At 35.4% G+C, this 16248-nt stretch overlaps 1 protein-coding gene across 2 annotated transcripts in view; it reads left to right on the forward strand.

Moving 5' to 3' along the window:
* Positions 1 to 1483: 1483 nt before the first annotated feature.
* Positions 1484 to 16248, forward strand: part of sft2d1 (SFT2 domain containing 1) — a 29542-nt gene continuing 14777 nt past the window's right edge. The window contains exons 1-3 of one of the 2 annotated variants that reach the window (XM_079634855.1): positions 1484 to 1613; positions 7018 to 7104; positions 9033 to 9118. In XM_079634855.1, the coding sequence (XP_079490981.1) occupies positions 1539 to 1613; positions 7018 to 7104; positions 9033 to 9118 (248 nt within the window). In that variant the 5' untranslated portion in view covers positions 1484 to 1538. Of the gene's footprint in view, positions 1614 to 5849; positions 6060 to 7017; positions 7105 to 9032; positions 9119 to 16248 lie in introns of those variants that run through there. The other variant, XM_079634856.1, reaches the window with a different exon arrangement.

Genomic DNA, 16248 nt, shown 5'->3' on the forward strand with positions numbered 1-16248 from the left:
TCTTCCATCAGAAGTCATAACTTGCAGTAACACTTTATTTCGATGGCCCACTTTAGACATTCTACTAACTATAAGTAACTTTGCAACGTGTCAACTACCAGTAATTGGAGTATTCTGCTTAATATCTGCTAACACTTTATTTTGATGCTTTAATGAATCAGTTTGAGATCAAATTAATGTTAGATGTTTTGCTATAAATTACGGACATGGCATCTGGGGACTATTTCTAATTTGTCTCAGTTATTTTGCTTTATTTCCAGATTCAATCATATCGTTCTTACGTAGTAATTTCAAAATGATTTAATCTCTCCCTGTTTTTCCTTGTTCTTTCTGTACTCGCTATCTATCGCCATCTACTGAAATCTACCTCAAACTGAAAAATAAATAAATAAAGGGAAACATTTGAGTGACAAAATGATGTAGTTGAACTTGGATTCAGCTTGAAAATGGGATAGTAGGGAAGTAGGGATTCACCAAATTAAGCTGGTGTAAAGATATTAACCCAGCCGTTGGGTTACATTTTTTAATTACATTTTTTACCCAACGTTTGGGTTTGTCCATATTTGACCCAAAATTGGGTTGAAACAACCCAGCATTTTTTAGAGTGTATGTATCTAGAGCATTATGTATGTATTTAAATGCAGTTCATATCATATAGTGACAAAATAATGATATGGTGTGACAAGAATACCCTGTCACACCATATGAGGTTTCATGCTAACTGCAATATGACAATGTAGTTTTAAAGGTAATATTGACTGAAAAGTAATTTAATTTGGGCATTTTTGTGTAAAATGCGTCACACCAAAAGACACCAAAAGACAAAAGGCGCAAAAGGGAACTGAAGCAGGAGTGCCGGATATACTTGATTTTTTTTTTTACATTAAAAAACAAGAGAAAACTCATCTTGTAACTTTCAGTGTCCTTCTCAGGTGTTGTTCTTCCTCCTGAAAGAAGGAGGACCCCCACTCCCCAAAGGTCTCCAAACAATTGACCGTTTAAAAAAAAAAGGAATATGGCGTCACACCATATGATACCCATTTTTGGGACAAAATGTTTTAGTAAGGGTGGCTTCAAAATATTATGCCTGAACTTTTAGTCAAGCAGACTCACAAGTAGACATCTGGGTTATAAAATATATGATTGAATAAACAGAAAATAAATGTTTTTTCTTGTTTTTATTCAAAATCAAAATTTGTGAAATGTGCTTGGGACAGTCACATCATATGAGCTTTTTCTGGTTTGGCTGAAAATGGAAGATTAATCCCATGAGTGCTCTGTATGTTCATATAAAACAGCACTTTCTTAACAATATCACCACAGTTTTTTACCTATTTTTCTATAATTTACTTAACTTTGATACATTGGACCAAAAAAAGGACATGTCATGTCAACTACCCATTGAGCCCACATCATGCAAACATGAAACTAGATGCTTCTTACCACAGGTTGAGACTTGTCCTTCCAACGACACTTTGTGAAGCTCTTTGTGACATGAATGGTTTACACCGCCTGCATTAGTTGAACTACTGTAGGCTATGCGGATAACGATGAAACTTGCGACCTTAGTTGGTCGGTGCTTTTGGAAAACGCAAACTTGGAGCAACATGTGGGTGAGTAAATGATTACAGAATTAAAAAATGTGTCCTTCCTTTTAAACAGAGATTCTGGTCTGTGAGATCCTTCAGCCAAACACTAAATATTTTTGTTGATGTGGCTTATTTTTTTTACATGTGAAATGTGAAGCTTTAGATTTTTGTTGTGGTCGATTTTTTTTTATGTTGACAAAACCCAGGAACAGCTTATGTGCATCAGTGGTTCTACTAGCTAAACTACACAGTTTGCTGATCACCAGGTGTAGAGACAGTGATATACCAAACAGCAAAAGTAGCCTAAAGGATCTGTCCTTGCTAAAGAAATAATTACTTTTATGTTCTAATTGGCTTGGCCTACCAAAAAAATAAACCAAATACAATAAAAAAAGAAAATACATTAAAATGTGATCAAACTGGTGTACATTTTATTGTGTGATATAGGCATGGACCATGAATGTGGTCTTAAATGTGGACCATGTCATTTCTTTAAATGTAGCCTATATGGTTAGACTGTGTTCAACTGCCCAGTCGTTCTGCATTAAACATATTCACAACATGGTCGTGGAAGAAGGGATATTTTCAAGTATTGTATTGTGTCCATTTGCAAATATATGCTTCCCTTACAAATGTGTCGTGAGCTTTTTATAGTGAAATAATAAAAAAAAGAAAGACACCATATAGCCATACAAAAACAAACGGTACAAAATTGGAAGCAATTAAATTAATTGTTCGATTTTTAAAAATGTAGCCTTTGTGATTTCAAACACAGTGTCCGGAGGGTCAGTGCAGAGTTTAGCCAAAGTCGTATTGACAAGTTTTTGGTTCTTTGGTTCCCTCCAACCCTATTTAAACACATGATCCAGCTAATCAAGGTCTTCAGGATTACTAGAAACTTCCAAGCAGGTGAGTTGGTGGGAGTCCTGGGACTAAACCTTTGAGTTTGAGACCACTGCGCGAGCATGTCTTGTCTTGTCCAAAACACACACTGTAAAAAATAAAACATAGATTTTATTTATATTTAATTAATTAAAATGAGGCAACAGATTACAAGCAATATTATTAATTAAATTTAACAAATTAGAATTGAGTAATAATTAATCAAATTAATTCCTTAAATGTTAACCATTTAAAATGAGTAAAATTTACAAAATATATGTTATTGCCAACATTGAAGACACCTGATGTTAACAAGCAGAATCACTGAAGGAGAAAACCATGATTAAAGTCACCATTATGGAGATCAGTGTGTGTTTTAGTTGGGCTCTTCACCCTTAAATTTTAACTTTAAGTTTTGTTTGGATGCTGTGCATGTCCAGTCCAGTTTATGAGTTAAGTTAACTTTATTAACTATAGAAGTACTGGTCTTGTACACCATAATATTATTAACTTTTACAATGTAATCCAAATACTTTCTAAAAATATTCTCTTGTACAAAAAAAAAACAAAAAAACACAGACATCATGAATCAGCCTGTGCATCTCAACAATGGTGACATTTATAAAGCATGTTGCAGTGCATTCTGGGTTGCACCAATCAAAACTCATTCATGGCTCCCATCATGTATTGCTGCATGAATAAATAATGAGCTTATGATCAGAGGTTGTCACCATTGCTGAGATTCATACGCTAAATCATGAAGTCTGTGTGTGCCTAAAAAAAAACACACACATATATTTTTTATTATTATTGATTTTATCATTTTGATATAATTGAAAAGGCTATTCATATTATGCAGCTAGAATTAATAAAATAAATCTAACTCATAAATTAGACTCTACATGAGATCAGTGATTCAAGTCAATGATTGTGAAATTGTGAAACACAACCAACACCATCAGATCAACGTTTCTATTTGTTCTTCTGGCTGTTATAACTCATGTACAGCAGCCAAACAAAACTTAAAGTTATTAATTTAAGGGTCAAGAGCCCAACTAAAACACACACTCATCTCCATAATGGTGACTTTAATTATGGTTTTCTCCTTCAGTGATTCTGCTTGTTAACATCAGGTGTCTTCAATGTTGGCAATAACATATATTTTGTAAATTTTACTCATTTTAAATGGTTAACATTTAAGGAATTAATTTGATTAATTATTACTCAATTCTAATTTGTTAAATTTAATTAATAATATTGCTTGTAATCTGTTGCCTCATTTTAATTAATTAAATATAAATAAATAAAAAATCAGTGCACAAGCTGTTTCTTAATGTCAAGGAAGGATCCTTGGAAGCCGGAATTTCGAGGATGCTACGTTATCGACATCCGTCGAAGGACTGTTCCAATGTCGAGGATCCTCGGAATTTCAATCAAGGACTGAGTCCTTCGTTTGGAAAATTTCTCATATACAGGAAAGGATGCATAGCCTATGTGTATCCTTCGCGCTCCCAAATCACCCACAATCCTATGCGCGCAGCTTTGCTATCTTGTTCCAAAAAGTGGGACAGTTTAAAAACCAAGTACAAGGTGGGAGAAAAGTATGGAAATAATTGTTTATGCAAAATTTAACCCTTTAATGCATAAATTATAATAACCTCAGTCAGGATTTTTTTTTATCTTAGTTTTTATTGCTCTTATAGGGCATGAAAAAAAAGATTTGATTAGAATTTTTATTTTTATTTAAAACAAATTTTTTTACAGAGATTTTCAGATGTCCACTTGAGTTCAATTACTGTACAGTAACCAAATCAGTAGCACTTCAATTTCTGTGCCGAAAGCGGACCTTTTCACTGACGTAATGACGCAATGACGTGCACTTGCCTGTTCCATTTACGTGTTCTCCGAATGCTAAAGAGGAGCCTCGCCTCGCCTCTGATGGAAATTACTTGGAAGGACCAGTCCTGCCAAGTATCCTGTTTTAAATATTTCAAAAAAATTGTTTTATTAATGCTGAGAACAGGAACATACAAAGGAGAAAGTATACATCACATAATATCAAAACAACAATAAAGGAGACAATAGCAAATAGGACAAAAATGTATATACATATGTAAAATACATAAAAAAATAATAATAAAAAAAGAGAGGTAGGCCCAGATTACATCACATAAAGATGTTCACATTAAGAGATCAAAAGCAGCACAAATTCTAACAGTCCTTATAGCTTTCTTATTAGTAGATGCTGAAATCACATTTAGATCACTTTCTATTTCTTTTAAGAAGACTGAAAAGACAGGTTTACTGTTTGAAAATTTGCATTTGTGAATGTAGAATTTGCTTAGGAAATAATTTAATTAATAACAAAACATATATTTTCGTTTGTGGGGTCTGAGTCAAAGTACCCAAATATAATGTTTCTCATATGTATTGAGAAGCCTGTTGGCCAAATCTTACACTTGACAAATGCATCAATATCATTCCAAAGCTTCTGAGTGTAGTGACACGACCAAAATAAGTGAACCACTGGTTCATCAGAATTTAAACAAAAAGAGCATGTTAGCTCAATGTCAGACTTAAATCTTTGTATAAATTTCTTAACAGGATAGAACCTGTGTATGAGCTTAAATTAGATTTCTTTCACTTTATTTGTAAGAAAGAATTTCTGCTGTAAAGACCAGATTTTTTTCCAATTAAGGTTAACAAACAAATTATTCCAAAAGGAAATAACAGGTGGAACAAAAATCAAATCCTTAAGAAATAAAGATCTTATTTTGAGACTGAGAAAAACAAACTTGACCAACAGGAGTATCACAAGCTTTAGGAAAGGATGTACTGGGGAGGAGTAATTACAGTTTTTAAAAAGCATACATAAGCCAGAAGGAATAGCACCCATTACTGTAGCAAATTATTTTGGGGTTATTGGTGGCATTCTGAAAGAAATTCTGAATATCTGAACAAAAGACCTTGTTTATTAAGCAACTGCTCTAACAAAAATAAACCATTACTGAACCAATTATCATAGAATAGAAACTTATTCTTGAATAAAATGTTCTTATTGTTCCACATAAAACATCTCTGTGGTGAAAAGTTATGTTTATAAATTAGTGTCCATGCTAAGAGAACCTGACGATGAAGGAAGAATCCTTGACATTGAGAACAAACTGTCAGACACATAGACATCATATCTATGGTCAGACACGGCAAAAGCATAGACAGTATATAAACGGTCAAAAGCGACGGAGAAGATCATTAAATCTGCGCATGCACGTTCCACCTACATTTTTGCCATGCCCGCCTTCTGTATCAGGATTGGCTATCGATCTTCAAAATCTGTCTACGATTGGGTAGTTTAGAAGTCACTCATTGAAGTACGCCCAACCATATCAGTCAGAAGTGCGAAGAAGGGCGGAGCTCACGGAATACGGGTGGGGGAAAGTAACGTGTGACTAGTGTCAATGCTGAACTTCGAGGAAGTGTTGGATAATTTAAAATAAACAATATTTCACCTGACGTGCAACGATGGACAAGTTGCGTCGTGTATTAAGTGGTCGAGAGGAGAATGAAGAAGTGGGACTTACAGCTCAGGTATTAGGAGAGTAACGTTAAACGTGTATTTTATCTGCATCTATAATCGAGAGGCCCCACAGAGTTTGTCTTGTACTGTAACTTGACAGCGTTGGTATTTTTAACTTCATTTTAGCATTACGAAAGTACTATGATGCTAGATGGTAATGTTATGGACATGAATGATTGATATCCATATAACATGAAACTTTAGTGTCCTCAAAGAATAGGCTACAATATGGTAGTATGGTATTATCATTAACAGTTAACGTTACAGAGTTAAAAAAACAACAACATGATATCACCATGCTATTGTTATTATAACATCATATTAATACCAGAGTACATTTTTGTAAGGGGTAACGTATTTGTCTGATTACATTGTAATGTTGCACTTTTTTGAACATTACTGCTGCACCTATTTGTTTGCAAATGTTTATGTGATAATGATATGTTAACACTGCTGGTGGTTTTACATGCTTCCTGAGGGAAAGGATCATGTGAGGTAAGGTCATGACCTCCGGATGTTGTTTTATTCTTGCAAGCCAATCTGAACTATCTGACACTGGGTTATAACTCTTTATAGTTGTTTTTATCCTTTTAAATGCAACTAGGTATGTATTACATACAGTAGTGTCTTAAAAGGAGTTCATATCATGAGTAATCACATTTTCATTGATGAAACCATGATGAAACTTGATACTATGAAAACATCCTGTAACAGTAAAAATGCATTGATGTGTTCTTTGTAGTTATTCAGTTATGTAAATCCTGTTAATCAGTTTGATAGATGGCATGCATGTGTCCATTTATATGGAAAAGTAAGAACAATAGCACGTTGTATTCCTGTCTTGTTCTTCCTGTGGGTCAGTGGTATTTTAATGAATCAGATGCAGTCAGCATGCTAAAAGCATGATCTTTTGGTCTTTGTTGGTGGGGCATTATGAACCATGTGACATCCTGTGATTCTTCTCTGTAGATCCTGGATGGCTCAACACTCAGTTTCACCACACGGCTGAAGTGGTTCGTCATTTGCTTCGCATCAGGGATCTTGTGCTCAATACTTGTGAGTTAACTTTTTTAATTCCCCCTTTAGGTCTTTATCTGCCCACAGTTGTTTGTTCTTTCATCTGCCATGCTCTCATATTGGCCTAGTTGATTTCCAAAACCCACAGTCATTTTTGTTACCTTAGTCTTTAAAGGTGACATATTATGCCCCTTTTCACAAGATGTAATATAAATATATAGTGTGCTCAAAATAATAACAAATATTTATTATAGCTTGTCAAAATTGCCCCTTTGTGGGTGTAAAACAAAAACGCCGTTTTTGGGTGTGTCCCTTTAAATGCAAATGAGCTGCTGCTCCCTGCCCCCGTTCAGAAGTGGGACAATACTTTACACTAGCTTCGGAAATAATAACAAAACACGCAAATAATCTCACTCATCCAAAATCTCAGAAAGAATCCATAGCGGAGTGCAGCCTTACACAGAGACTCAGGAAGAGGTTGCAACTTTTAGACGCTCCTGGACATTTCTGAATGGTTCGTAGATACATTTATGTAGTTGTTGAGGAGTTACATTGATTCATCTCATCGACTTGCATGTACCGTCATTTTTAAGTTTTACACAAGTTGACACAGTTCCCTGAGGTCTTTGACCACAGCTGTGACATTTGTTGGCCAAATAGTGTTCAGTGCTCGTCTGTGCGGCAACGACAGAACAGTTTACATGCTTTGCTCGAACTTTTGCCATTGCGTTAGAACTGGTGGTGCCGTGGGTGGAAACGTGGACATTAAGGGGCGGTAATATTATAATAAGATCCTCTTCATACGTCAGAAGTGGAGCGAAATCAGATCGGCTTATTTCTTGACATGCTTGCAGAGAAAGGCTGACTAAAACAATGTTACATGGTTGTCACTTTTCACGTTTTCTGGGTTGGTAGAGTCACAGGGGACCCTATTATAGCACTTAAACATGGAAAGTCCGATTTTCATGAATAGTTCACCCTAATGAAGTTCATTTTCTCACGCTCGTGGTGTTTCAAAGCTTCCCCAATTTATTTTCTTCTTTTTCAAACAACAAAATTGGATGGTTATTTTTTGTACTGTCAAGCTCCAAAAAGAACACAAAATAAACACACCATTAAAGTAGTATATAAAGACATGTCCACTATATTTCTTTTATTTGCTTTCCTGAAGCCATACACTATTTTTGTTTGACTAAACGCTAATCTTCACAACAAATCTCATTCACACTTGAGTTTAATTCAAGTTGAGGCAAGTTTGTAAATACCTGACCATAAATAGTATTTTAGAAGTTTGAATAACACACACACACACACACACACACACACACACACACACACACACAGAGAGATGTAATTTGAGAAGGTAATTGACAGCAAAACACCATTGGTTCTTGCATTTCATGCAACACATGTCAAACCATGATCACAAATGGGTGAACTGGGCCCCCTAATGACGCCACCCTGTTCCTACTTTCAGTTTGTATGTGGCCTGGCCACAGTAGAGTGATAACACTTTTACTGATAACACTTACAGCAACGACCATAAACTACAAGTAGACTACAATATACCAAGCTGTATGAATCATGAATCCACTAAAAATCCTTGACACCTGTTTCTAGACAAGTCATTGCAAACATGCACATCACGTTACTTCTAATAAAAGCTCAAGAATAATTTAGCAAGCCACTTTGTGTGATATTTTGTTATCCGATGCAACAACATACAGTTTTAAGTGTAATTAAGAGTCCTAACACTTTTTGGGCCCACTCTGTATTTGTATTTAGTGCTCTAAGCCAAAGCATTTTAACACCACTAGGTGGCACAACTGTTTAATGTGTTCATATACAAACTCTGAATTTGAGAGTTTGTACATCAGAATGATTTTATTTCATAACAGACAAGACATTTTTTTTGATTGAAATGTTTGGAAATGGACTGACAAGCCACATTACATCTTCTGAAACAGGGAACTGCACTCCTTTTCGTGCCTAAAGCTGGTTTTAACCTGTTTGCTGTATTCTACACCCTGGGAAACGTTGCAGCAATTTCAAGGTAAGTGTAATTATGGCTGCGTATTGGACATGCATACGATGACACCGTTACTTAGATGTTGATTCAGTGTCTTATTTTGTGGGTGTGATTTATAAAGTACTACATATGGAGCAGGTAATATACATAAATCCCACATTTCTTTGGGAAAGTTATTAGGTATTTTACATAAACTGTTATCTAACATAAAATGAACAAATAGTGACACTTTAATAATAAATAAATAGTAACAGTTTTGCAGACATTTCATTTTAGTCTTTGCAAGCAGGCTCAACCATTTAAACTATCCAAGATTATCGTAGCAATCACATCTTTAATTGGGAATGTTTATCAATAACCACAACATTTGGTCCCAAACTGTTCAGCCGCTATTGAGTGACAGCTAAATTTGGGTTAAATCTTCAGTCCTGTTACCTTTTTTTCCACATGCATAAAGTATACTCAACTCATGTAAAGCGATATCTACCGTATAGCAAGTCTTAACAGCCTGATTTTTTTTTTATTTTACTGCAAAATGTAACTGTCACTTAGCGCACAGCTCTTTATATAAAATTGGATAGTATTGCATACATGCAGTATACTTTTGTTGGGCAATACAGACTATATAGCACATCTATAAAATGCTTGATTGCTTTATTGTTGCATAATCTAAACGGATAATTGCCCAGCTCTAATCTGAATGTGATGAAGGCATGAAGAAATTAAAGTCTGCATGAAACAGAAGTTGCAATAGTCTCCCCCACCCCCTTTTGTGACGCATATACAATATATATATTAAGGCTGTCCCCGACCATGAATTTTCATAGTCGAATCAGAATTTTCTAATCTTTCTATAGTCGACCGATAGTCGAATCATCTATGTGTGTGTGAATGGGTTGGGAGGGGCACGACACTATAGTCAGCAGGAGGGTAAAACTATTTTTATTTTATTTTACACACTGCACACAGCAACAACTTTTAATAAAGCGACCAAAACTGACAGACAAACTTATTTAGGTTTAAATAAAAAGGGTAATGTGGTGGATAAACATTTGTAAAAGTTTTAATATTCTAAAGCCGCGATCGAAATACAGAACATCAGACAAATAATAAAAGAACATTTTGATAAATAAACCTAAAAAAAAACCTCTCTAGGATTTGCATTTCACATTTTGCGAAATGAAATTAAATCGGCAAAATTGCCTGTGCCAGCATGCTTTCAGTGCAGCGCAACATCGACACACAAAAAAAGCATTCATTTAAAGAATTAAATTAGAACAGATTATACATTTCTAATAATAAAAAATAAATTAAAAAAACAAAATAAAGTCAGAATCAAGTCACAGGGAGCATAACAAATGTGTGCAAAATGCCAAAGTGCAGGGGAAAATATATAAAAAATAAAATAAAAAACACAGTTAAATTAGGTAACCCTGAGTGATCAATAAATAAAATAAAACGAAATAAATTATTAGAACAACGAAAGTTGAGCCAGAATTGTGAACGCTCTCTTTGTAACTGCCGAAACAACAATAAACGCAAACTGGCAGTTTTTTAGCTAAACATGTTCACAGCCAATTAAATTAGAAAACGGCTGAAATGTTTGAAAACAATTGTACCCTACCCGATCGAAAAAAATCCAGTCTTTCATTCTGCTTGTGTGCGTCCCAATGTATGATATTACTATTCGTAAATTAAAAGCGCCATTATATATGAAAGAGTGAACCGTCTTTATCAGTAAGAAACTTACCTGTTTTAAGTGGAAAGCCATGTTTGTTGTTGATGAGTGGTACGACATGAGCTGTTGGCACAACTTGCATTTGACTTTTTTTGGATCATTTTTTACCATTTCAAAGTGCATCCACACTTTAGATTTTCTTAATCCAGACATTGTTAAATAGCCTAATCCCTGCCGTCAAGATGGTCCTCGTCTCGTCATGGATCAGGGAAAGTGAAACTTAAATCTGTCACAGGGGTGGTTGGATTTATTCACAAACACGTTAAAAATATTTATTGAACGCTTCTTTCTTTTCACTTTTGTTTTTACCGCATTATCATAATCAAAGGCTGTATATAACTTAATATAACCGTACAAAACCAGTAGTTCTGTGTGCAATTAGACATTGAGCACCCCCATATTGCCAAAATGGTATGATGCTCGTTTCACCCGCGAAGATTCGACTGTGAGATCGGTGGTCGAATCAGGCTCCGCATATCGATGCATCGAATCTTCGACTATTCGGGGACAGCCCTAATATATATATCTGAGTGAAACAGCGTTTTAAAAAAGAAAAACATTAATGGTGGGACTTTTGTCTATTGGGAAAATTTTTTTTCATTTTGTCCTCTCTCATGTGAGTGACAGGTTGTCCCGCACTCGCGACTGTAAACATTGTCATCAGACAATTACAAGAACACATGATTTAAAAAAGAATAATGATGTGCTTGGATAAATCATTTATTTATAATACATACTGCAATATTCCATTAAAAATAGGAATTGTCCATTTTAATTTCATGGTGACTTTAAGATATTATAAACATTAACATCATGATCTTCTGTAAAGCTGAGTTGAAACAGTGTGTATTGTGAAAAGTGCTATATAAATAAATTAGACTTGACTTTTGGGCATTTATGCATTTAGCAGATACTTTTATCCAAAGGGACTTAGACTGCATTCAAATTATACATTTTTACCAATTCATAATCAAACCCATGACCTTGCTGTTACTAGTGAGATTCTCTAATCCTCCTGTGTTTAGACGGGTCCCAATTTTAGTAAAAAAAAAAAAAAAAAAAAGGCAAACCTCATAAAATGATGGTAATACTTTACAATACTATGCACAGTTGATTTCATACTCAATGCATTAACTAATGGAACATTTTTGTAAAGTGTTAGCAAAATGATTTTGAAAGTAACAGCTCATTTGTTATTTCCTGAAGTTTCAGCACCTTCTTTCACAGACCATTTGGTGCAACAACCTTTTTAGGCTCTATGTTCTATCCTGTTTGTGAAAAGTGAATTATGCATGATCTGTTAGTGATTGCTTGCGTTGCTTAGATCAGCTATAGAAGCTGCCCTGTTTTTGTTTTTTTCATATTCTGTTAGCAGAAGACCAAATCATCAACTGCCACTGACCCAAAGTAGCCACAGTTGTCCTAAAATGAACCTGGACTTCAGGAATCTGTTCATGTCTCTGTTATATATCAGTTGGAGGCATGATTTCATAAAGAGGCTGAGAGGATTAGTCCTGTAAAAGAGTGCATTTAGTATGGTTTCATAACTTTGCTTTGTCGATGAATCGGCTCAAAAGATGACAATATAACACTTTTCTTTTCAAGTTCAACACTTGTAAAGAAATTAAGTGCCCTTCAAAAATGTGCTTTGGCTTCCATTGACGTGCATTGTCTTTTCCGTAGGGCTTAGAAGTTTGTTCTCCTCCTCTTACAATGTTGTGAATGTTAAGTTGCCATGTGGGAAGATGTTCTATTCCCAAAGACTGAAACAGGTCTGTCGGGTTCTCTGAAATCACCAGCAGGCTGAACACTGTCTGGAATTAGCGCAACATTTTAAGTGGAAAGGTTGAATTTTCTCCGCATGGTCTTTTTTTTTTTTTATCAGCTGATGTTTAATTTTTCATTGTTTAGTACAGGTGCCACCAACTTTTATTACTTACAGGAAAGATATAACGCATTGAGAAAGAAACCAGGTCTTCTTGCATGAAGACATCAAGGCCAGATGTATCCTGCTGCTCATGATAGTCCATACCATGGCCATCATGAATAAAAAAATCGATTATCTAATAAGATAATTGAAGGTACACTATGTAACGTTTGGCCCTCTAGCGGTTAAAAAAACAACTGCATGCATTTTGCAGAAGAATATTGTTTAGGTTATGCTTCAGCTCTGCTTGACTGCGGATGAATATGGCTCTTTCTCATAAAAAAAGAGAGAGCTCATAAAACATTCATTACTAGGCTTAAGAGATATAACCAGTTTAGAAGGAAAGGATCTCAAGCTGACTAGCTATAGACGTTACTGTAGCTTTACCCATTTAGCAGTATTACTGTAGCTTTAGACACGGTACTTCCTTGAAAACAAATTCCAACACCGCTCTACAACAACCAACACTTTGCAATAGATAATGCTTTACAATCAACTCTGTTAGAGAGATACATATGCCAATTTATCTGATCAATAAAATATCTTACTCGCCTGTTGAGTAATAAACGCCATCTCCGCGTCGCTTTTTCAAATCACTCAGTTCTTGCCATCTCTGAAAGCCAAGCCACTGTTTATTCTTGTTTTATTACGAGCTCTGTCGATAATTCGATAATTCTCGCCACTGACAACATGTATTACATCTCATTAAAACGACAAATTAAACCCCATGTAGCCTACTATTTAAATCGATTGTTGGACATAATGTTATTGTAGTACATATGTGATTTAGCATTGTATTACCAACCCCCACCTGTCCCACCCACTTTTTAAAACAAAGTTACGCCACTGGACACTCCTTGTTAATTTGTACACCACGCAGGCGTAGGTGTTTAGTCATATTTGTTGTGCATCCTCCCGTGCAAGAAATAAGTTTGTCACATGTGTTGCACTGTCCCGACCCAGGCTTTTTTAAGGTGAAATAAAGCCACACTTTTGAGCGCCGCTTACCGTGCTCCATGGCTCCAACAGAACAAATGGGCACGGCAAGCACTTACGGAAATCCGGTGGCCACTATGGAAACCAAAACTTGCGCAGAACCGATGATCGGAATCGAAAACAAATTTTCAAAACAATTCCAATGGCATCGTTATTTTTTAAACGGTTCCAAGTTGGAACCGGTTCTCGATGCCCAACCCTACTTGTTGTGACGACTAACCTATGCCTCTCCTATGCCTTTAGTGACAGCATGTTTCTATGTTTACATGGTGCAATGACTGGTAGGCTATTGCTTTTATTATTTCTTTGATACAAATTTTACAATTTCAATTAAATTATTGTGGTTTGATTCTGATCTTGATTCAATATCGATTAATTTTGATATTAGGTACAGTAGATACATGTTAATTTTTCTCCAAGAAAATCTCACCTAATGCTGTAAACATAGGCTACTGAGAGCCCTGTCAGCTGGTATAATTAAACGTTAAAAATAACAACTCAAATTATAATATACTATAGGCTAATATGTAATAGTGCACATATTTAGCAAAATACTCATTTATACTAATACTAAATGTATTATAAAATACTAATTTGTATAACCAACTATCGTGCTATGGTCATTCATTTTTTTTTTTTTTTTTTGAAGTAAATGTAACGTTATGTGACCAGCTGTTTTATTGACCTCTTTCCGCTGTTGAAAAACACTGATTTTACGATATATGAGGCATATACATTTTGGTAAGTTGTACTGTATCTTTCAACATAGGCTACCTATTATTGTTAATTTGTGTTTGTTTACTACTAGTAATAAAGAGAGATCGGTTCACGTGCCGCCAGGTGCTACAGCGATCTGTCACGTCACATTTAAAAGCGTCAAAACTGTATTTATTGTTTGAATTTCATAACAGAATTGACAGAATCTGAGAGCTGATAAATTGTTTCATATCAAGAGAGTAACCTGCTCTGTCTAGTCTGTCGGTGTCAGTGTCCTCTTTGCTTCGCGATTTTTCTCTGTGTGAGAAAATGGATGTGTGGCATGAGAATGTGTGAAAAGTGTTAAAGGGATAGTTCACTTTAAAATGAAAATTCTGTCATCATACTCACCCTCAAGTTGTTTCAATCCTGTATGAATTTCTTTCTTCTGTTGAACACAAAGGAATATATTTTGAAGAATGTCAGTAACCAAACAGTTAACTGGACCCATTGACTTCTATAGTATTTTTTTTTTTCCTACTATGGAAGTCAATGGGACCAGTTAACGGTTTGGTTTTTTTTATACCCACTCCCACACCATACATGTGTCTAAGTAGCCGGAGCAACTTTTCTCTATTTACATATATGATAAGTCACACACTGGCGAGTGACAAGTACACAATTTCCCATGAAAACCATCCCGCACGGTCTAAAATAGTGCTTATATTAGGCTTACCATAGTGTATCAGAGTAAAGCAGAAACGCGTGTTGGAAGAAGGATTGATGTATTGACTCATTATTTAAATTGTTAATTTTGAAGAAAAAAAAAGTTTCTGTGTACATTTAATTTCTTCTTTTTTTCCCTCTCTCTTTTTTTTTTTTTTTTTGCTTTTGAGTTTAGGGTGAAATACTGAATGTTCTGGGTGTAAAATGTGTATAATGTAGCTACAATTCCAGAAAAGCATGGCATTGGTGTATCACTGAACTCTTGCGGTCAGCTATTTCCAATCATGATGTAGGAAGAAGGAAGAGACCCAGTTAGTAAACCAGGGCAGTGAGATGTAAAAATGACCCAGAAGAATTCCCCTGGCATTCTCCCATACCGCACCTCTGCATATCCGAAGATTGCTTTTTACTTTGAAGGTCTTAACTCTGTAAGAAATCATTAAACTGAGCCATTCGGCCACTTAAGGAAAAATCCAGTCCAGTTTGATAAGTAACCAGACTCTGTCTTTATTCCGAGATTTGTCCTGGCAGAGCGACAGAGGTTAAGTCTTTATTGTGACAGGTCATGCTGTCTTGGTTACCTGCTTTAAATACACACAACATTGGTTCTGTTCATGGTAGCGGTTTGGAAACCTATGACATTAGCCGGTAGCATCTGGAAACTTCATTTAAAGGCTGTGACCCAGACTGGAAAGATGATTCAGATCATTATATTTATTTACAGCTCTGCATTTACATCGAAAAGACCTGTTGATCTGAACTGAAGTTTATTACTTACTTTTGAAATATTACCTGGGCATGTTTTGACAAGTTTAGATCATTTGAATCTTATCATTTGAGTCTTTTCATCGTTTGCTTTTAGCTTGAAGTAACTCATACTGTAGATTTAAAGGAGAAGCAAGTGAGCTAGCCCTGTTTCTTTCTTTCTAATGTATGAAAATGTCCGATTATGGCTGCCCTAGATGCCTGTTCTCATAGGAGAGAGGATGACATCATGGCGGGCTCATGCATTAGTGTTTCTGTGATCTAATGAGTGTCCTGGTTAAGGTTGCTTGAGTAATGCAGGGTAGA

This window comes from Phoxinus phoxinus (genome assembly GCF_949152265.1).
Source record: "Phoxinus phoxinus genome assembly, chromosome: 14".
NCBI lineage: Eukaryota > Metazoa > Chordata > Actinopteri > Cypriniformes > Leuciscidae > Phoxinus > Phoxinus phoxinus.